This window comes from Diceros bicornis, chromosome 4, assembly GCF_020826845.1.
Source record: "Diceros bicornis minor isolate mBicDic1 chromosome 4, mDicBic1.mat.cur, whole genome shotgun sequence".
NCBI lineage: Eukaryota > Metazoa > Chordata > Mammalia > Perissodactyla > Rhinocerotidae > Diceros > Diceros bicornis.
The window spans coordinates 12882589-12906184 of NC_080743.1; the positions used below are offsets into that span (position 1 = coordinate 12882589).

Sequence of the window (23596 nt, forward strand, 5' to 3'; positions counted from 1 at the left end):
TATTAACTTGTTACCCGCGGGAGGGGGGCGGGGAACCGACGTGCTCCGGTGAGCACTGGGGACCCGGAGCCCCGAGAGCGCCGCAGCGCGCCGGGCGAGCCCTCGGTGCTCGGGTGGCCGCCTCGCCGCACGCTGGGGCTGCGCCGCCGCCGCCCGCGGCCGGTAAGGGAGGCTGCGCGCCTCTGCGCCCGCTCGCCCGCGGCGCCGGGGCCCCGGCACCCTGGGAGCCTTCATTAGCTCGGCCCGCGTGCAGAGGAGCTGAGGCTCCCGGCCGCGCGCGGCGGCTCAGAACTTCTCGTCTCTGTTTCTCCCCACTTTCCCCCACCCCCGCCCCGCAGTGTCAGGGGCTCATGTCGGAGGAGCGCGGGCGGACTGCAGCCCTGGCGGCCGGGCGGACTCGGAAAGGCCCCGGGGAAGAGGGCCTGGTGAGTGGGGAGGAACCTGGGTGCTCTGGCGAGACTGGAGGTCGGGAAGTGGCCCAGGACTGAGGGCTGCTGTCCCCGCGCTCCTTACCGAGCCCACTGTCCCCCTCCGGGAGCGGGTGGAGGGAGGGACTGGGGCGGGGCAGGGTGGGAAGCTGAGCCGGTGCTGCAGGCTGGGCAGGGCTGCAAGGCGCCCCGGGTCCTTGAGGTCAGGGGTCGGCAGTCCGGGCGGCTGCGTGGTGAGAGCTGGGACCCGGGGAGACGGCGAGAAGCGAGACCTCACGAACTGGGGGTGGTTTGGGGGAAAGAAGGGGAGGCGGTGGGGGAGTCCCCGTGGGTCGGTTGGGTGAGGAGAGGAGGAGGGGTCTAGAACCTCCTGCGACCGCGCCTCGTGGCTTCCTGCAGGTGAGCCCCGAGGGAGCGGGGGACGAGGACTCGTGCTCCTCCTCGGCCCCGCTGTCCCCGTCGTCTTCGCCCCGGTCCATGGCCTCGGGCTCTGTCTGCCCCTCTGGCAAGTGTGTGTGCAACAGCTGCGGCCTGGAGATCGTGGACAAGTACCTTCTCAAGGTAGGGCGGATCCGCCTGGCCCAAGCGGAGCGGGGTTACCCTGGGAAGTCCAGGAGAGGAGACAAGTTTATTTTTTCCCTCTTTTCTACTCAAGTTCTCCCTCAAGGTTGTAGGCTTTCTCAGCAAAACAGCGCAATGGCAACTCATGCGGTGGGAAAGAGTGACAGAAGAAATCTTAGACTTTCCGGTGTTGTTGCAAAACAGCTTGTGTGACACATCGTGGTCTAGAAGGGCCAGTACCCGGTGGAAGTACGGGAGTCAGCCACCGACTCCTAGAGGAACGGAAGTGGGGAAACCCTTACCCATGCTGAAACAGGGTCCTGCCTGTTTATTTTTACCGAGCCCCGGGTTTGGTCCCTCCACCCCCAATAACACCCACACACCTACCTGCTTATGGGAGTTCCAGGTCAGTAATACGTTACCTGACTTCCCCTTTACAGTATCTCTTTGGGTGAGAATCACTGTAAAGTGCCTTAAAGGGTCTTTCTTGGACAGATATTTTTACATAGCCTCATGTTTATTTACAGTAACCTGAGGCTTTTCCAGAGTAAAAGATTGTAGGAACATTTAAATAAAAACCATTTTCAACACCTTCCTCCTCTTATTAAGGTTTGATACCTAAAAGCCAGCCAATACTTTCTTTTTTATGTCATCTCCAGTGCTTGGGGGGAGAAAATGGAAATTGATGTAAAGTTAGACAAGAAAGAAAGAAAAATGCCTGAGATGAGGTACTTCAAGTGGTGGTTTGAGAGTTGACTGTCTTAATTTGTTTTACTTCTCTGTTAAAATATTCTGGGGGAGTTTTGGAATAGAAATTCTGGCAGGCCATAGTTATCCATGTCGTTGCATGCAGGATCATGGTCCCATGTGTCTTAATCTAATCCCAGGGGTTTTCAACTTCAATAGTTTTTTAAAACCACTGTTTAAAATAATGATCTCTCCTACATTGAATTAGTGGCAAATGAGTTCACTTTCTATTCCCTACCCCCCACGCCCTTCCACCCCCAGTTTTTCAAAAGGATTAATTATGGAGAATATGAGTCCAAAAAGCAAGTTAGTGAGTTTCTTTAAATATCTACCTCAACGTACAAAGCTGCCTCATCTGTGAAGTGAGAATTATACCCTATGGATACAACTCAGAAAAAGCACCAAAAGAAGTTTTGGTGAAAACATTAAAAAGTGACTAAGTAATTCTTAATTGGTTGTTGATTCTTAAAGCTGGCAAATTATCATGGCCTTCTCTTTAAATCTGCATTCTTAAGATTCCCATTTCAATGTTTCTAGACCTGAGCCTTTTTAGATATTTCAAAACCATCATTTGGATTAAAACTAGCTTCTCATTTTCAATGAGCCCTCTCAATAATTAGCATAATCTTTAAGAATGTTTCTGAATGGATCTATAAATGTTTTAACACTTTATAGCAGAGAGGATATAGAAAAAAGGTTGTTATAAAGTGACTCAACACACCCTCTGAAATAGATAAAATAGTTTCTAATGTTTATCTTTTATATGTTAAAACGTTTATACATTATATATATTTGTGTTATATAAAATACCTAAGTTATCTAAATGAGTTATATAGAGCTTTCCTTTATAATAGGACTGGAGTCCTCGCAATGAAGTCTTCTACGTACAATCTGATTCTGCCGCGTGTACATATTAGTATGTATATTAGCTCTAATGAAAGCTTGACACTATATGATTATATAAAAACTCGGAGTTCTTCACTTTTTTTTTTTCCATTTTGAGTACTTGTTCTTCCAGAAAAGTTTGAATTCAATTCAAGTCACTGGTAAAAAATAATTGTTAGACCTAGTAGAGTATTGGAGGGTGTTACTGTTTAATATAGAAAAACACGGTATAGTGAGACAGGTAAAATGGAGTCAGAACAAAAATGTATGAGAGGAGTTAGATGCATCTGCCCCATCTGATACTTCAGTGCCCTGTCATTTGGGTGGTTTTTCTGGCTTGGTCCTATGTACATATACAGATTGGATCAACACCAGCCATCAGGGAAGGTTTATATTCTCCAGAGTTTTATCTCTTCACCTGACTTTTCTCCAAAAGGAGCATTTTGGTTTTCAAAAGTAAACTTTGAGGGAAGGTGGCAAACCAGGCATTAGGTCTTGTTTTAGGGAGTTAGAGGGTGGCCATGACTCTGAAGCCTGAATTTGCCTTGCTTTCAAAAAAAAAAAAAGGAACCGGGATAAGATCGAAATGCAGAAGGCCCTAAACAGTGGAATACTAAAGGAAGCCTGTATTTCTAAATTTTAACTTAATTGGGCCCATTTCAGGAAAAGATAGAAGGAAAATACATCTTTATTTCCAGGACAGTATTCACCATTGTTAATATCTTTTTATTCTGATTTTCTTTTGTTATTTTTCATGTTTTCCTGTATAGTAAACATAATACCTCTTTTATAGCAGGACTAAAACTTAAACCTTTTAAAATTTCACCAAAATGATGCTCTCATTAATGCCTTGGAAGAGGCACATAACTGTAATTAGAAGTCGGTGAAACTTTTTACTTCAGCTTCAAAGTACCTTTTCTATTTCAAATCACAGAAAAGCATGTTGAACAGTAGTGCTAATCTGATAGAATCATTGGACAGATAGTTTTTATTATGAAATTGTGAAATATGGCTTTTGCTACACTATTTCCTGTTTTTCCCATTTCCTAATTCCTATTTTAGGCATTAGATCCATTTGTAGGATGTAACTAGTATTTTTGCATCATTGCCATTCTTCTGCATGAATTTAAGCATAAACCTAGTTCTTGTGTCCATTTAACAAGAGCAAACTTTAGGAGCTTGCATTACAAGGCAAGTTCAATCCAATACACATCTTCATTCTTGAAGGCTAGAGCTTATAGTATGATGGAAATAGCTTAAGGTGAGGGTAATTATGATTTGTTCCCTGAATTGACAGTATTTCATGTTCCTATTTAGAAAACATAAAGTGCTGTGATTTATTAAACACCATTTTATGCCTTACTACTTGAAGTATAAATGACAAACAATGCTTGGGTGCCTTTTTAGAACCACTTATAATCAGATTTATTTTTTTCTCCAGTAACCAAATCATTAAGTAGGGTTACCAACACTTTACTCCTTGATTGTATTATTTAATATTAAAAGGGAGTCAGGGCTTCTGCTGTATCAAAATTTAAATCTACTTTAGCAATTTCTGTTTTGTAAGCAAAAGGGATTGCCTGGCTTCTTTACAAGGATAAGTATTTTTCTTACAAAGTGTGTTTTTCATTGTCTTTCTCTCTTACCTTAACCCATGCACAGTTTATAATTATTTAGCTTAAAGTGGATTAAGAAGATGTGTGGCTTGACTTCTTTAGCTACCACTCTTCATCGTGGGAAGAATTTGGTAAAAGAAAAAAATAACCGATATGTAGGACTTTGAGGTGACCAAAATTTTCCCTGTGTTCATAGAAGTTCAATTTAAAAAAGAAAAACAAAAAAAGATCTGAATTCTTCAAAAGAATAAAAAAACTTTTTTCAAACACCAAATGTAGAATATACTATTGTGATTTTCTGGTTGGAGTCTAAAAGAGAATATAGCTAGATGCTTATTTGTATAAATGACTCCTTTTAGATGGAAACATTCAGAGTATGTGTTAAAATATTAAAGCACCATCTTTTTAAATTGCCTAATACACAAAACCAATGAATGATACTCTTAAGTGTGGTATTAGAATGGCTTCTCATCCTGCCCCTTTTTCCTTCACAGGTGAATGACCTGTGCTGGCATGTTCGGTGTCTCTCCTGCAGTGTCTGCAGAACCTCCTTAGGAAGGCATACCAGCTGTTATATTAAAGACAAAGACATTTTCTGCAAACTTGATTATTTCAGGTACACTGTGAAACTTTTTCTTTAGTAAGTAGATACTCCAAGAGGTTATTAGGCAAAGAGAATTTTGTAAATAGGCTTTCTTATCCAGTTTTATTTATCGAAGCCCAGTTTTTCTTATATAATGGATTTCAAAATGGGAATGCTTCATATTTTTTGAGGTATAATTTGTATTAAAACACATAAAATAAGCATGTTTATATGTTTTAGGAATTCAGTTTACAAAAACTAATTTTAAATAATTATTTGTACTTTGGCGAATGAAAGTTTTAGGTCTTAAAAACAAGGAACCTTCTTTGCTGTGCACAGGTATAAAGCATGAAATATAAGATAATTTACTATGACAAAGTCCCTTGTTTAGGGGGAGTGACAAGACAAAATAAAAATATTATGAGGGTAAAAATATTCCCTGTTTATTATAGAATGATCCCTAGTTATACACCTATAAAATACCAGCAATTTGGAGACTGTGATAAACCATAATATTCGGAAGAATTGATCATTCCAGTATCAGAAATATACCAAGTCTAATTATTCTGCCTAAAAATCCTGTTTCTTTTGTCTTTTCTTTAACCTTTGTTTTGTGACATTATATTTGCCTAAGATAATAAATATAACATTTTCTCTGTGTGATCTCTTTATAATTGTTTCTTCTAGATATAATTCAATTATTAATGGATAGCTGTCTAGAAATTGAAATCATCCTTAAGCATGACTTTTAAAAATTACCATATTTTTTCTTTATTTGCATTTCCAAATGAAGATGAATGTTCATTGTGAAGGTGGAAACTTAATACTCTATAATGAAGTTTGTAATACTAATTATGTTGTTTATACTCCATTTCAAAAACTGATTTCAGAGAGTTTAGTGATTGATTTGAATAAAATTGCTAGGTAATTTAAAGCACTTCATGAAATCCAGAGTCTTTTATTGTATAAAGTCACAGAATTTTGTATATATGAAAAATATATATTTTTCATCAGGTGTACTCTCCATTTCCTCAAAAATAGTAGCAATTTGCCTCCTCTTTCACTTAGAATATGCTAATCTTAATTTTTTATGGTAATTTAAAGCCGTTTGAAAGGTTTGGTTTCAGAGACTTATTGAAAGTCTGGTTCTTCAGGATTTTTTTTTATACTTCATATTTTATTATATTCTGAAATTTATTTTTAGAATTAAGTTTTTCAGATTAAACTAAAAAAAAAGTCTTGCAATACCTCTAAAGATATATTAATGAATAGACACAGACACATATACTTAGTTTGATGTGGCTGTTCCAGGCCATGACTGCCATTGTGATAGGAGACGTGACAGAGTGTCCAGTAACTCGGACTGAGAGAAAACAGAAACATTTGCACCTGGCATTTTGTTAAGATTAACCTGCGTTTAATGTCCAGCTATGTTTCTGAAAGTTTTAGGTGATATTTCCACTCTTCCTGTGGAAGCAATGCAACAGCTCATTCACCGAAGGAAACATTTCTGAGTTTTCTTTCCTCACCCCCAGGATAAACAATTTCTGTTCTACTCATTCTTTGATAATATCAAGTTTAAATGTTTTCACTTTTTAAAAAGTGATAGTTAAAGCATTTTATAATTATCTCAACTAGATTTTAAGAAGTCATTATTTATATCTTCAGTGGTATGCTTTTGCACTTCTAGGTTTCAGTCTGGAGCGTGTGTATGTGTTTGTGTCTTGAGTCTCTAGGTAATTTATAAATGCACTGATATTTGTTATAAGAGAGGTATTGAAACTCATATTTCATTTATTTTAAAAGAAAAAATCCAATCTTCCTTTAGAGTAACAATGAAAAGTTTTTGTTTTATAAACAGGTTTGAATTATGACCCTATCTCAAGTCTTGATTGCTTACCATATTGACTTTTACAAAAATAGATTACTGTTTCAAAAGATTTAAATACTTAGGTTAATCCAATGAATATTATAACATGTAAGTTTATCTTAGACTGAATATCTCACCAAGCAGTAAAATCTTCACCTCCTGCCCTTCTGTTTATGCAGAAGGTATGGAACACGCTGCTCTCGTTGTGGGAGGCACATCCATTCTACTGACTGGGTCCGGAGGGCCAAGGGGAATGTCTATCACTTGGCATGCTTTGCCTGCTTTTCTTGCAAAAGACAACTTTCCACCGGCGAGGAGTTTGCGTTGGTGGAAGAGAAAGTCCTCTGCAGAGTGCATTATGACTGCATGCTGGATAATTTAAAAAGAGAAGTGGAAAATGGTAAATATATACTTAAAATACTTTTGAGCCTTTGGGACAGTGAATACAGGAATAAAACAATTTTTCCTAAGGTCATCTTAATGCAGTATTTTGTGCAGTGTAATTGTGGTAAAACTCATTAAGCACTCTACTGTTAGAGATGGTCTCCCTCTGTTTATTTACAGGGAAAGCTATGGCATGTGTTTTAGTCTTGTGCCATATTCTCAGGCAGCAGCCTTGAGTTTAGGATTCTGTTTTGCTCTCTGTAACCAGTTGTTTCCCTGTATTTTCCTTTCTAAGGATGAGCCTTAGATGTGCACTTCTAACTTTTTGCACTTTTGACTAAATATACAAGCCTACACATGGAATATTGTTTTCTAGTATATTTCTAGTGCATTTTAAAACAACTCAAGGGGTTTAGGCAATCTAGAAATGTATACAGTTTCACACCAAGCCAAGAGATGCAAGAAACCTATTATTGCATGACTGGTGGAGGCATTGGAGTTACCAACATGTATGGTGTGTTTTAAATGCAGGTAATGGGATTAGTGTTGAAGGGGCCCTCCTCACAGAGCAAGATGTTAATCATCCAAAACCAGCAAAAAGAGCTCGGACCAGCTTTACAGCAGATCAGCTCCAGGTAGATACGACAATGAATTTATGATTTTTGAAGCCCTTCCCCACCAAAAACAAAAAACCAAAGCCAAAACAAATAAAATGAAACAGAAAAACAATCTCCATGTTGTCTAAAACATTTTTACGTTTTCAAAAAGGTTAGCCTGTGGTTTTTGTGAAAACTAACTTGGTGAATGTATGAAAACATACTTATTGCCCTAAAATGTTTATCAATATTTCCAGAATCTTGATATGGTATGAACTGGTCATTCAAGCCTTGTTTCCCTGGAGTCTATTGGTATTAACTGCAAAGTGGAAACAAAATGTTGAACTATCCTGACTTCCTGATAAAATCAGTTTAACCCAGGCATTTATATGACTACATATAATTGCCGTAGAAGACAAAATATTTGGGGACTCTTAACAGAAAGATATACAGTTTGAGGGTCTATAGGACACTAGTGTGTTCATCTTTTTAACAAACCACAATGAGCCTTTTAATGGACAAGATTGTGCATTTTCTGAGTAGGAAAAAATTGAGTATGCTTTACCATAAACAGGAATCTACTGATTGCCTCCAATCAAGAAGATCCTGTCTTGCTTTTAAAGGGGATAGAGGGAGTGAGTGTATAATTTGATGCTAAAGGTTGATTATGTCTCCTGAAAAGGGAGGGATTATTTTCAGCTTAGTTGCTCTAAATGTAATTGTCATAAATTCAATTTATGCAAATTGTCAAGAAAATAATTAAATAATTACTCCTTTATATTTAAGTCTACACATGTGATGATTCTTTCTGGCATTTTTTTATATAAAGAAATCATGTTTTCTAAAAGATTAATGTGGCTGAGGTATTTGTTTTAAAGTAAAGTAACATTTATTGAGCACCTACCACATACTGCTAGGTGCTTTATACAGAGTATCTACCTTAGCTCAGACTCTAAAGGACATTTATACAATGTTAACAAATGAGTGAAAGTAATTTTTTGAAAAATCATGTATAGTATTCTAAGACTTGCAAGTATGTAATATGAATACAATAAAAGTGTTTCAACAGAGAATTTTTATTTTGAGAATGATCAAGAAAGAAATCTTGATGTGACACAAATATTCCAAGGGAACTTAATGGCATTGGAAAGCAATCTAGCATTAAAATCTAGATCCATTCTGAAAAATTTCCAAATAATCATTTGGGATTTCTTAATTTGGACATAGACTACATGGTCAGTAAGTAATAAATGAAGGATAAGGCAATTTAAAGACATGTCTCTGTTTGAACCTTGCTTTTCTGGATGCCTCACTGAGTTGTAATGAAGATCACATAAAGCCCTAAATTAGAGGTATGAGTCTCTGTGGGAGAACTGGCAGCAAAATACCTAGTAGCTAAAAGGTATCTGTGTTAAAATAGAATCCCTAATACAAATATATTCTGTTTTTAAAATTTTCATGAAGGGCTGGCTGTAATTTTAATAATTATAATGCTGATAACTTTAATATAAAAATTTATTATTAAAATTGTAATTATGAAAATCTGAAACCACTTTAGGTAGATACACAATCTCATATAGGAAGATAATTGTAGATATTAATTAAATAAAGAGGGAATAATATTTGTGGAGATCTTTGTGTGCCAAGTCCTATGCCAGGCATTTCTCTACATTATTTCTTTTAACAACAATTCTTTGATGTAGGTGGCCTCATGCAAGAGGTACAGGAACTCCCCTCGAGGCAGACCATCAAGGGAATGGCAGAGAAGAGATTTGGACCCTGCTTCCCAAACCTCTGGTCTTTTCATTTTGTTTGGCCTCCCAGGAGACCATGAGTAGAACTCTGCATTAACAAAACTCCACTTAATGGTAGCAACAGCCAAAACAAGAGTGAGATTCTGAATCTTGCGGATAGCCTTATAGTTTTAAGTTGCAAACATGTGTAAACTGTTTAAGCCGTGCATTATTATTTGAAAATGTGATCTGAATCTTAAGTTTTAAAGAATTTATATCAGAATCATAGCTTTTAAAAAATGATATGCTTTAGAAGCATGTTCTCCTTTCTTCAATATTTATTAGGATCTATCTATGCCAGGGATGGCAGAAACAAATGAGACACAATCCTTGTCCTCAAGTGGTTCTTTATAACTTAGAATCTGGGATAATTGTAGATTTTTTAAAAACTTGAATCATTATATTCTGCCAGAACCTCTAATCAATCAAGTAATGTACCCTCATTGTCAAATTGTCCTACCTTTCAGAAAGCTGAATATATTCAAGTAGTTCTTGAATTCAGTAAAATAGTATTATAGGTGATCAGTAAGTGAAGACTATTCATGAAGTACCTGCTTTGGACAGAGGAGAGTTAAAATGGGAGGAATCAATAAGATAATTTCCCAAAATTCTTCTTTAGAAACTTATGGGAAGAAAAAATAGTTTAAGACTCAGAAAATAGAATATATTTTGTTTTGGCAAAAATATTTCAAATATTGTCCCATTTGTGGAAATGATTTAAGAAGTTCTTGCCAACATTCTGGTTTGCTTATTGTAGTTGGAAGCACTTTCTCAATGATTATTAATGTTGAGCTTGCCAAGGTTAGCACTAACTTTAATCTATTTTCAGATTGAGTTGGTCAGCTGCTACCATTCAGACTCCCGACATTTTTGGTAGATTTCCTGGCCTCAAACTGATGAGTATCTACAGAGGCTTACTCCTTGACCATGTTCAAAGAGCTCAGAAAAGGAGTAGGGTGGGTTTTGGCATCATTAGTGCCTGAACAATAATGAAACTAAGTCAAAATTAAAAGGGTGTTTTGTGACACTAAACACTGATAAGAACATCTTACTTTTCCTTTAGCATATTCCAGTTCTAGACCCTCAGTGTTGGTTTAAGTTTTGCTTTATTCCTTGATGAGAAATTCCTTTATTAAATGTAATTTGGTTCCATTATTAAACTTGAGAATTTGAAATGCATTTGTGAAAAGCATGCTGTTTTTGTTTTATTATCAATAATGGCCTTATAAGCAAATCCTTAAATATCTGCTCAGCTTTTCTCCTTGAAAAATTAAAAAAACAAAGACAATTAATTTTCCCATTCTTTTTTCTCTTTGGGATGTTACATGCTCAACTACACATAAACACCACTCTATTTGCACATGAAGATATTAAAGTAACACATTGGGAATAGGAAAGGAATTAAGTGCGCTGAGCGGGATTATGAACTTTCAGGCTGATTCTGCCCATTTTTTAAAGCAAAAATACATGTGCTGTTTATAATGAGTGTATGGACAAATACAGTTGGAAAGGAAGCCAGGAATACCTTATTCTCCAAGAGTCGCTAATCAGAGAGAACTTAGCTTGTAAACCTCATAAGGTTTCCTGGAACAACATTGGTCTTTTTCTCCACACTATCTTCCAATTTTCCTCACACTGCCAAGGTTCATTCGGTCACAAACTCTTAAGCACATACTATGTGACAGGAAGGGGGTTAACTCTTGGGGATATAAAAAGTAAGCCATTCCCTTTGCCCTCAAGAAACTCACTTTCTGCTATGGAGAGCTGGACTTGCCAACGAATTGTTTAGCTACCCTATGACAGGTGCAGTGGCAGAAGGTAGTATTGTATGAGGAGCATAGTGGAGAATGCAGTTAATTTTGCCTGTTGGAAATGGTGTGGAGGCCAGCAGTGCTTCAGGTCTGCAGGTAGGTTGGTTACCGCATCCCATGCCCCGGAACATGCTCAATCATGTTGGATGCCAGACCCCTCTCATTTTTTAAAAAACTTTCTTTACACTTTATAATACTTCCCTTGATAGCTTGACTTTTAAGTAATAAAATTCAAATATCCTGCTTGATTTCCATGAGTCCCTTTTCTGAAAGAATCCAAAGCCCTTGTCTTGTGCTTTTATTGTGGTACTCCCTCCCCTCCTCCTCCATGCCTCTCCTTTCACCTGTATTGTTGGTAGTTATTGGCATGTTTGTAGCTTTCTCCAGGAAGTTGAGACCAGGGACAGTTTTTTCATGTGTCACTATCTCATGGCACTTAGCACAGTGGTTCTGATCCAAAAGTTCACATTAGAATTACCTGGGAGCTTTTTCAATACATAGATGTTTAGATCTTGGGCAATTCTTATTCAGTAGCCTGATGAGGGTCTCTTTTTAAGATCTCAGATATTCCTTTGCATAGAGCAAGTGCTCAAAACAACTAATAATGGAGTCATTACAATTAAGTGGAGTCTATCTGTTGTGCTGTGTATTATTTGCAGACTGATAAAAATTGTAGTAGGGCCCTTGAACCTGTTTAGCTCAGTAGAGGTTGGAGATAAATGTGATAATGATTTTTGTATTTTTAAAAGTTTTCTAATGTTAGCAATTTTTAACAAAAAGGAAAAAATAGTAAATAGGCTTATACTATTTATGCATTTCATTTGTGGGTTGTAAGAATGGAAGAAAAGAAAAAGTGAACTTATTTTTGCATAGTTGAAAGACAAGTTTTCATATTGAAATGGATTATTTTTTAAAGATGTCAACATATCAATTTGTATGTAAATTTATAAAATACATTCTTTTCATTCATACATACTTCCTCACATTGATTTTCAAGTAATAAAATGTAAGTATCCCATTTTCTCGTGCATGTCTTATCTCTCCTGTCATCAAAATCAGGAGATTGAGCTTCTTATTTTTAGCTATTTACTGCCTACATTTTTTTTAAAAACAGGTTATGCAAGCACAATTTGCTCAGGACAACAACCCAGATGCACAGACCCTCCAGAAACTGGCAGAAAGGACAGGCTTGAGCAGACGTGTGATACAGGTAATTATTTTAAAAGTTAATTAAGAGATTAAACTAAACTAAAAGTTCTATTCTAGGTCCTTATGAGGCTGCATTGTTTTTTTGTGAAGAAATGTCAAAGAATTAGCTTCCTATTTTAGATCTCTTCACACTCGAAATCAATTTTTTTAAACCTGATAATTAGCCTGGTTGGGCTCGGCTACCATTTGTTAAATGACTCTTTGCACAAGTTACTTCATTCAGTGCTCACAGCAACCCTAAGTTCCTCAGGCTAAAAAAGACAACTGCAGTTCCCAGCCAGATCTGGTTCTGAGGCCAGTATTTTTTTCTACTTTTCTGATTGTGTATGTGTGTGTAGGGGGTGTTGATGGCCTTTGTTAAAGATCCAGGTAGAAAGAGTGGTATGAAGAAAGCTAGGGAAGGATGAGTTAGAACAAATTTTTTGGAATGTAAGATTTTGGGAGATGAAATTGTTGTAGCTGAACTTGGAGAGGCCTGTGAATGTAGAGTTCTCTCGTGAGTAGGAGAAAGCCATGATATGTGATTTTAGGAAAAAAAGGGCAGCTGGTAGTACTTGGGAAGAATTTGAGTTGGGAGAGGCTAGAGATAGACAGATTAGTTGGGATGCCCAGCAAACTAGTGATTTTTTGAAAAGATATTTAACTGGGGTAGTGAGTGGCCTAGAATTCATCAAGAAACATTTTATTGACTGCACACTGATGGCAGGCGATGGATGCTAGAGAGACAAGAAATGGAGCTGGACGCTGTGATGGGGAAGCAGAGAGAAGTCAAAGATGCCTCTTAAGTTTCAAGTCAAAGTATCCAAGGGAATGGTGCTATTCCGTTGAATATTAAAGTCAAAAGAAAGCCAGTTTGGTAGTTGAGAGGGAGATGAATTCCCTTATAGCTTTGCTAATCATGCAATGATGGTGGCAATTGAGCATGTAAAAAGGTATTTCAAAGGATGAACAGGACTCAAGCAAAAAGATTTAATGCCACGAAATTAGGTAAGACCCTTTAAAAAGAGATCATAGGCAGTAAAGAGTGAAAATTAGGCTTTAGGGAGAGAGCAGGGTAAGAAGTGCTGTTTGAATGGGACATAGTAACAGCCAGAATCAAGGAATGAGTCTGGTGTAGAAGCATCATGGAGGCTGAAGGAGTGAGGTAAGTTCAAGATGGAGATGGTCAACTGTGTCAAGATCTTATAGAGAGATCAGGTCAGTGGAAAATAATTTTAAATAACATTCAAGGTTTAAAAAAGTTTAAGGAATTAATGCAAGTAACCATAACCATCAAGATAAAAGTCAGTGGGAACAAGGTGAGATCAGGGAAATGGAAAATAATTTTAAATAATATTCAAGGTTTGAAAAAGTTTGAGGAATTAATGCACATAACCATAACCAGCAAGATAAAAGTCATGGGGGGAATAAGGTAGAGTTCAACATTGTACATATAATGTTTTGTTTCTTAAATTTGCTGGTTGATAAACAGGTGTTTATTCTTCCGTTTATTCTTATTAAGCCTGAAGTATTTCATAATTAACAAATCATCTATACAGAGAAGCCAGTGGGAAAGATGTGATGGTACTGCAGCCTCTCTAAAGACCTGGATTCAGAGTGGTTTTAGTTGACTGCAGTGGAGTGAGGCTCTCTGAGGAGGCGGGTCCCACGAACTCTTTTCAAATGTCCAGGGTATTGTGTTTATTTCAGAGTGCCCAATTTTAAAGAGGGACTAACAAGGAACCAATCTAAAAAGAGTGCTTTTTTTAGAGAAAGGCTAACAAGGTCATGAAAGATCAAGAAAACATGTGCTAATATTAATGGCAACAAGGATATTTATTTGGAGATAAGATCAGGAGATGATGAGGAATGGAATAGCATAAACAGAGTAGCTATCTTTAAATATATGTGAAACGCTGTCCTGCAGACAGCAAAATCAGGTCTCTGCAAGGGAATGTAGGAGAGGGCAGATTTCACTTATGTTGGAGAACTTTCTCAGTAGGAAAGGCTACAAAAATGGGATGGGCTTCCATTGGAGGTAGTGAGTTGCCTGTGACTGGAAGTGAAGCTTCCTTTGTTGAGGTAGTTCAGACTCAATGGGCTGAGGGTTCCTTCTAATCTAAAACTATGCATTCGATGACAGTGACAGCTGCAGCTAAGTCAGATTCATGACTATTATGTTTTAGATTATTTCAAAGTTGGAAGCAAAGGAAAATGGAGGGTTTTCTGAGAGCTTTTCTTATTATTACTTGAAGAAGTTAGGACCCCAGACAGACATCTGTCATATAATTTCCAGGTATTCAGTTCATCAGTATTATGAGCAGGTTAACTTGATTCCAAGCACTAGAACTTGAAGAATATATTATTGGATGGTGGCTTTTCATATGTGAGGATTGAATTTAAATATTTTTGATAAGATGGCATAGGAAGGAGTACTAGCATGCATATATATATATTATTTTTATATATACATGTGTATATAATTTAAATATATAGTCCTTCACAGTACTTTTGAAGAATTATTTACCGTGATCTCAAATAGTAATCATAACCTCTTTGCCCAGCCTACTTCTAGCATTGGGCACATTTTAGAAAAGTTAAGGAGAAGAGTTTTGATTACTAGGCTTTGATTCTAATATGCAAACTACATTACCCAAAGATTAGGTGGAAATAATTGTCTGATCATGGGGACAGTCATACGTTTACTAACTAAAGTCTGCTTAGTGAGACATCAGTAACAGCAGATTGTCACTATACTGAAATCACAGAATAAGGATGGGTAATTTTACTTTTAACACTCTGCGTCCAGATATAATTGCTGTTCACAAACCCTTTCAGATAGGTGAATTATGAGTCGTGTATCTCACAGAAACAGGGTAAAACATTGCTATCTCTTCCAATTGGTGTACTGGGAATACCTTTCTGTATTAAGATCTACATCATTTTTATTGCTGCACATACTGAACATAGCACAATTTATTTAGTTTATTTCCAATTTTTCACTATCATAAAAATGCTGGAATGAACAACATTGTATATATACCTTGCACATTTGTTCATTAGTTTCTGTAGGATAAATTTCTAGAAGTGGGATTATTGAGTCAAAAGATAAAACATTTTTAGAGCCTTCAACTGATAGTACAAAAATCACCTTCCAGAAAGTTTATACCAATTTATTTTCCCAGGAGCTACATATGAGAGTTCCCTTTCCCAACCCATGCGAATCCTGCCATTCTTTTACAACCTTTCCAATTTGGTAGGCAGAAAATCTTACTTTTATTTATATTTCCTTTATTATCAATGAAATTTAACATGTTTGCTTATTTTGTAATTTTAATTGTGTGTTTTTAGCCCACTTTTCCATTGGGTTTTTTTCTTTTCCCTCCATCTTACTGATATTTATTAATTCGTTTATCATGTTAAACTTCATAGTTCATCAATTTCCTTTGCATTCTTTTTTTCCACATAGAAGTTTTATATTTTTATATATTCAAATCTCTCAATACTTTTTTCTCATAGACTTGGCTTTTTTCATGCTTCTCCACCTAGGCAGTATATCAGTATTGGCTTTTGTTTCCTTAAACATTTATGGTTCCAATCATTTATACCTATACTTTAATTTATCTGGAATTGACTTTTGGTTACAGGTGAAGTAGGGATTTTTCTATTGTTTTTATCGCAAATGGTTAGCCAGCTTTCTCGAAATCAGTAGTATGCCATGCTTTCCCAATAATTTAAAATTCCATCTTTTTCTTACATTAAATTCTTATATTTGGCTCTTTGGGCTTTCTAAGGGATTCATCTTACGCATTAGTCTTTTCTTTTGCAGAATGTCTGCATGGCCTGCTTTCAATTTATGTAGTTTACAATTTAGAACTAAAAAAAATTTTTAAAGTATGTTGCCCAGAAGAAATTTTAACTTTGTTAGTGGTTTGCAAAAGCAGAAGGAGGAAATTTTAAGTCAGTGAGAAGAGTCGACAGGACTTGTATTTGAATTCTGAAGCTGGGTAGCCCTCATGTCAGGGCTTATTTTCTGTTGCCTGGAATCCTCATCTATATTTTGCTGTACAAGTTACAAGTTTACAAACCTCTTTCTGCTTGCTTACCTGTTGGTGGTCTTTCCAAGGAGCTATTTGAATCAAGATTAAAGTAGTTATTCTGTTGTTTATATCATGCCTGCTTCATATTTATTTCCAAAGTCTGGGATTTTTTTTTTTTTTTTTTAAACAACTGAGTAGGTTCCATCCAATTTATAATTTATTGGAGACAAGATACTTGGAAGAAATTCTGGGAACCATAATGCCATGTGTGTTAGGTTATATGTAGTCCTCTGGAGTGTGCGTCTTATGGGTACTGTCAGGGGAAAAGGCAGGTAGCAGCAGTTCCCTCTGACAAGCTGGAGAATGTGAATGTATCTTCTTGGCTGGGTGGGTGACAGTATTGGCACCTGTTGTTAAGGAGCCTGTGGAGAGAACTGACTGGAGACTTTGGATGTGGTCTTTCTACAGATAACAGAGTCTAACACTCCAGAAGACGGGGAGAAGGCTGTGACTTCCCACTCCTTTTCCTTGATATCTGCCTTGTCTTGTTCCTGAAACGTTCCTTGGGTGCTACCTTTCAGCCACCGGCTCCGAGCTGCATTCCCCATTTCATTATTAATTTTTACTTCTTTAGTTTTAATCCCTTGAGTTTATACTTTGCCAACTCTCTGTTTTTGAGTTCCAAGGGCAGGATGTGTCTTTGAAATCAGGCCGACTTTTTCATAGAAAGTTTTTTGCAGCTTCATTCTCTTCCCCATTATCCAGCCCCAATTCCCTTGTGCCTTCAAGTCACTACCTCCCAGTCCTGGGCAGAGACGTATGCCCCTGACCCCGCCCTGGCCTTCTCCTCTGGTCCCAAATGTTCTTGTCCTAATTTCCTTAAAGTTTTTATCCCTCCACTTCTCTTTCCTCTCATGACGGAATTGTTGGGAGTGATAGCAAATAAATGCTCTAATATTTTAATAGAGTAACACTCTGTGTCAAGTTTTATCTTATGGCAGGGAGTTCAAACCCACGCAGGTTAGTTACTGGAAGCATCTAGACATTCTAGCCTTACTTACCCTGATCTGAATGTAAAACCCTGCTTGTCCTGAATTTGCTTCCTCTATTTCTGTGGTAGAGTGGACAACAGTGTGGTTAGCTCTTTAGATTCTGTGAACTATTTCACCAGTGGATGTGTTTGTATTTTATTCTACTTAAATATTACCAGTTTTTTCTTATTATAGGCCTGACCATAACATGTTTCTTAGGAAATAGCCTCTGTATTCACTAAGAAAATTGAACTCGGCAGGTTAAAATGTGACTGGAATGACTGAATCAAGAGGTTTGTAGAAAGCTTTAAGTTCTCGGTAGGGATTTTAGTCATTTGAAAAATAATTTGAAATAAGTCCAGCAGGTGTCTAAGAATACATTTAGTAGTGTTTTTTTAAGTTCTGATTAAAAGGTCTTTTTTTTTTTTTTTTTTTGTCCCAAATGCCAGTAGTAAAAGCAAGGAAACTTTTGGAAGATTCTGGTTCAGGATAGAATCGGCTTTTAAGTAAATCACCGGATAGTTATTATTTGAGAGAAGAAAATGACCATTGTTATTTGTGCTAACATGTTTCTCTCTGCCTGCAAGACTTTTTAAGGCTTATTTAGTTTTGTGCTGTGCTTACATGGTCAAGTAATTGAGGTTGCATTCCTTTTCAGACTGAGCTGATAATGTCCTCAGAAGCTGACATGTGACACAGGTACTTTGCCTTTCTTCCCCTCAGGTGTGGTTTCAGAATTGTAGAGCACGCCACAAGAAACACGTCAGCCCTAATCACTCCTCCTCCACCCCGGTCACAGCAGGCCCTCCCTCCAGGCTGTCTCCACCTATGTTAGAAGAAATGGCATATTCGGCCTATGTGCCCCAAGACGGGACGATGTTAACTGCACTGCATAGTTATATGGATGGTAGGTATCCCAACATTTAACAGCTGTCTCCCAAGCAATTAATAGCCGCTAACTTCTAATCTTAGATTATTGATAGGATTCACATTTTGAAATATTACCTCAGTAGTAGCTGAAAAACATTGTGGGGGGTACAGTAGACAGCAGAACCGTCCAGATGTTCTCATTTCTGCGACTACATTTTAAGGGACAAGTTTAACAATCACTTTACAGCTAAAATACAAATATTGATCATGACTCTTAGCCCTTGAGTTTTTACTTAGAAAGCTTTTTTCGTTGTTGTCTTGGCTTTCGTTTGATAAATATTTAAATAATTTATTTTCCTATGGTCAGAGAAAGTACTCACATTCAGACTTTTATACTGGGTTTTACTGAGTTTTGTTAAAGAAACGGTGTTATTGAAGCAAAGCATACATATAGAAAAGTGCACACATAGTAAGTATACAACTTGATGAGTTAATAAAGTGAACATATCCATGTAAATGCTACCCAGATGAAGTAGCAGAACATAATTAGCACCCAGAAGCCTCTCTTATGTCCCCTCCCAATCATTATCCTCTTCCTTGGCTTCATGTTTTAGGTTTGCCTGTTTTCGAGCTTTTTATAAATTGAACCATAAAGAATGTATTCTTGTGTGTCTCACTTCTTTCAATTACATTGTTGGTGAGATTCATCTGTATTGTTGCAAGAATCAGTGATTTGTCTTTTATTGTTATGTAGAATTCTGCTGTAGGAATATACCATAATTTACCCATTTTATGGTTGATACACATTTGCATTTTTTCTCATTCGGGCTTTTATGAGTATGCTGCTATGGACTTGATTGTAATGCCTTTTGGTGCACATGAATTCACACTTTTATTTGGTATGTACCTGGGAGTGGAACATAGGGTCATAGGCTACACATACACTCAGTTTTAGTTGATTCTGCCAAGTAGTTTTCCATAGTGGGTGAACCAGTTCACACTTGGACCAGCAGTATATGAGAGTTCAAGGTGCTCCACGTCCTCGCCAACACTTGGTATGGTGTGACTTCTTAATTTTAGCCAATTTGATGGTTGTGTAGCGCTATCGTTATTTTAATTTGCTTTTCCCCTGAGACTGATGAGATTAACCATTTTTCCTCAGGTATTTGTACATCCTCTTTTGTGAAGAGCCTATTCATGTCTTTTGTCCATTGGTCTGTTGGTTTGTCTGTTTTTTCCTTGATTTGTTTTAGTTCTTCCTATATTCTGCATGTAAAGTTTTTGATGTTATGTGTTGCAAATATCTCCTCCTATTCAGTGGCTTGCCTTTTTCTACTCTCTTAAGGGTATGTTTTGTTGAGCACAGCTTCCTAATTTTAATGTAGTTCACTTCATCAGTTTTTTTTCCGGCATGGGCAGTGCTATTTTGTGTCCTGTTCAAGAAATTGTCCCTACTCAGAGATAATGAAGATATTCTTGCTATGTTATCTTCTAGAAACTTTGTTTTACCTTTGATATTTAGATTTACATTCCACCTGGAATTGATTTTTGTATATAGTGTGAGATAGGAAGCAAAGCTTTTTTGTTATATTGATGAAAATACCAATCTCCCAGCTACTTTGTCGTGCTACATTTGTTGTAAATCAAGTGTCCATAGAATGTATGTGTCAATTTCTGTGTGCTCTATTCTCTTTTATTGGTTGGTTCATTTTTATATTAATACCAAATGGTTTTAATTATGCTAGGCCTATAATTCTTGATATCCAGTAGTACAAGTCTTTCCACTTTGTTGTTATTCAAGTTTGTATAGCCTATTCTTGACCCTTTGCATTTCCATAAATTTTACCAGCTTGTCAATTTCCACCAGAAAAGGGAAAACAATTGTATCAAAATCTCAAGCTATTAGATCAATTAGTAGGAATCTGCTATCTTAATAATATAGTCTTCCATACCATGAAATTAGTCTTTTTATTTATTTAGGTCATTTCTAAATTCTCTCTTATATTCTAGAGTTTTCTGTTTAGTAATCTTACACAGCTTTTGTTAGGTTTATTCATATTTGTTTTGATGCAGGTGTAAATGACATTTCCTCTGTATGTGGAAATCTGGGTTGGCAGCTATTTTCTTTCAGCACTTTGAACATATTATAACATTGCCTTCTGGCTTCCATTATTTCTCTTGTGTAGCGTGTGGATAGTTAATTACCCTGATACCACTTATTGTTGAAGTCAGCTGTTGGTCTTATTCTTGCTCCTTTCAAAGTGAACATCTTTTTTTATCCCAGCTTTTCTCTTTGTGTTCGATTTTCAGTTTTATTATAATGTGCCTAGATGTCCTTCTTGAATATGTAGTTTGATGTCTTTCATTATGGAAGAGTTTCAGCTTTTGTCTCTTCAAATGTTGTTTCTGCTCTATGAAAAAAATTCCATAGTTTCTGGCCTTTTGATCTTCCATGCTTTAGTCTAGATATTTTATTCTTACCTATCTTCTAGTTCACTAATTCTCTATCTAATATGCTGTAAAACTCATCCATTGAGTTCTTAATTTCAGTTATTTTATCTTCAGTTTTAGAATTTCTATTTCATTCTTTTACATACAGACATACCTCAGAGATATTGTAGGTTCAGTTCCAGACCACCACAGTAAAGCAACTATCACAATAAAGCAAGTCACAGGAATTTTTTTGGTTTCCCAGTTCATATAAAAGTTATGTTTACACTATACTGTAGTCTATTAAGTGTGCAATAACATTTTGTCTAAAAAAACGTACATACCTTAATTTAAAAATACTTTATTGCTAAAAAATGCTAACCGTTATCTGAGCTTTCAGTGAGTAATAATCTTTTTGCTTGAGGAGAGGGTCTTGTAAAAAATGCAGTGTCTGTGAGGTGCAATAAAGCGAAATGCAATAAAATGAGGTACGGCCATAGTTTCTACTTCTATGCTGGATCCTCTGTTTTGTCACTCTATTACTTAATTAAATTATTCTTATTAATTATAGTTATACTAAAATTTGTATCTGATAACTCCAATATCTGGATCTTTTGTGGGTCTGTTCTGTTGTTTTTGTTTTTTCCTCTTTGTTTTCAGTCAAGTCATGTCTTATTTGCCTTGTCATTTTACTTTTTGCATTTCAGATGTTGGGTATGAAAAACCAGGAATAATTGGAGGCTTTGGATGATATCTTCCACTAGAAAGGATTTAGTTTTGCCTTTGGCAGAGGATTAGCCTAAGGGAAGATCAACTTAATCCAATCAGACATCAGTCTTTTGTGAGGGCTGGTGTATTTCTGGTTCACTCCTCCTTGGATTTAGCCCTTCTTGGATTAGGGACCCCCAAGAAAAGTCTGTGTTTTATTCTGTTTGTTTACTCAGGCTTCCCTTCAGTGGTCCCTGATCTTTAATTTTTGTTCCCCACCAACCAGCCAAAGTCTAACTCCTGAAAACTCTGGTAAATTCAGCCTCTCAGACATTCTTTTTCTTTTAAAATTATCGCTAACTTTGTGCGAGAAAACTAGCCTCATTTTCTTTCCCTCCTCTTCTGGGACTTGACTTTGTAAGTTCTCACCACCTTGGTATCTTTCAGATGCCTTCAAACAAATTTTTTAAAATTTTGTCCAGCTTTCCTAGTTGCTCTCAGAGGGAGGTTTGGTTTGAGCAAACATAACCCTTGCTGAAAGTAGAAACTTCATTTTAAATTTTGGTTAAAAAAGAAAAAATATCAGAGCCTGTACCATTGTTACCATTTACTTACACTAGCATTGAAAACGTGTGTGTTCACACAAATGACTGTAGTGTTGTCTGAGTCAAATGTGTTTTGATGTATGTTTAGGGCAGAAGCAGTTAAGCATTCATAAATGAGAATTTGGGGGGTGGGTCACCCTGTACAGATACTGTCATATGAAAGCTAGCAACATCTCTGCAGACAAAGCTCATGTGTATTTCCAGCTGCAGAGTGAAGTGCAGTGAATGGGGTATGGATGGAGGACATTAAAGTGGCAAAAGCTTGGGGCCCCAAATAAAGATTTGGGGGTAAACGATTCCTGGATTCTCGTTTAATACTATACTCACTATGCTGAATAAGTTAATGCTTCTGCTGAGATCAATGGATTGATTGTAGCTTGGTGCCCTCAGCTATAATGAGTAATGAAAGTATATTGCCTTGGATTGTTTTTGTTTGTTTTTATATCAGTTTTATTCACCCCACAAAACTGACCCACAAATTTCTTTCTGTTTTGTAGCTCATTCACCAACAACTCTTGGACTCCAGCCCTTGTTACCCCATTCAATGACACAACTGCCAATAAGTCATACCTAATTCCTTTTTTCAGGGATAGAAATGATTAAGGATATAAACTTGTCATTTATTATGTATACAATACCATTGAAAAGATATTAATGTTAATTTTTTATTTAACACCCAAAGCATTTCCAACATCACTTTGCTGCCCCGGTATGTATCTCTAGTTGGCCTGCAAGACACTTTTATTGATTCTTCATTTTTTTGTAAAACTTATGTTTACAAGAAGAAAACAAATCAAAACTTTTTGTTTGTATTGTCTGGAAATAGTTCACTCTAGTGTGTATCTGTTAATTTATTTGTCATCAGAAGAGCACTTTGCCTAAAAGAAAGGACTGACAAGTGTGCAAAATGTTTACAATCCTTTGTGAAACTGTAGTTTATCATTAGTTTGTATCTGTAAGTTATTGTTATAAATACTACCTGTATTTTTTTTGTTATATACAACTTTATACTTTGAAGCTTGTATCTGTGAATTTGCAACTGAAATTTATTTTGCCAATGTTTTCTGAATGAACTGAATAAAGCTTCTGTTGTAGCATGCCATGCAAACACATTACCGTGTTTGTGGTTGATGAACTATGGCTGTAAATAACACTATAGTTTAATAAGCCCATCATTCTAAGTTTATTAAACATTTTCCATTCTTGTGAAAATTTCAACCAGTTGGTCCTTTTTGTCTGTGTTTTCAGCAGTAAGTTGACTTTAGTCTCTTTCAGATATGACAACTCAATTAAAAAAATCATTTTGTTTTGAGCTGTGTTGTGAGTACATTTTAATAGAAAACTTATTGGTAGATGATTGAAATTAGTCAACAAAAGAACAACTGAAAACATCTAATCTGACAAATTTTCTCTTTTGGACTACCTAATAAAATTAATGTGAAAGAAAAGG

General features: G+C 36.8%; 1 protein-coding gene across 1 annotated transcript; it reads left to right on the plus strand.

Moving 5' to 3' along the window:
* Positions 1 to 313: 313 nt before the first annotated feature.
* Positions 314 to 23346, plus strand: LHX8 (LIM homeobox 8). Its single transcript, XM_058538308.1, has 8 exons — positions 314 to 425; positions 828 to 989; positions 4732 to 4853; positions 6870 to 7090; positions 7606 to 7709; positions 12389 to 12484; positions 18257 to 18440; positions 22644 to 23346. The coding sequence occupies exons 1-8, from the start codon at positions 351 to 353 to the stop codon at positions 22718 to 22720; spliced, it is 1041 nt and encodes a 346-aa protein (XP_058394291.1). The 5' UTR covers positions 314 to 350; the 3' UTR covers positions 22721 to 23346.
* The last annotated feature ends 250 nt before the right edge of the window (positions 23347 to 23596 follow it).

Coding starts and splice junctions, on each gene's coding strand:
- LHX8 (XM_058538308.1), top strand. CDS start 351: ATGTCGGAGGAGCGCGGGCGGACTGCAGCCCTGGCGGCCGGGCGGACT. Junction 426..827: donor GCCCCGGGGAAGAGGGCCTG/GTGAGTGGGGAG, acceptor GGCTTCCTGCAG/GTGAGCCCCGAGGGAGCGGG. Junction 12,485..18,256: donor TGAGCAGACGTGTGATACAG/GTAATTATTTTA, acceptor TCTTCCCCTCAG/GTGTGGTTTCAGAATTGTAG.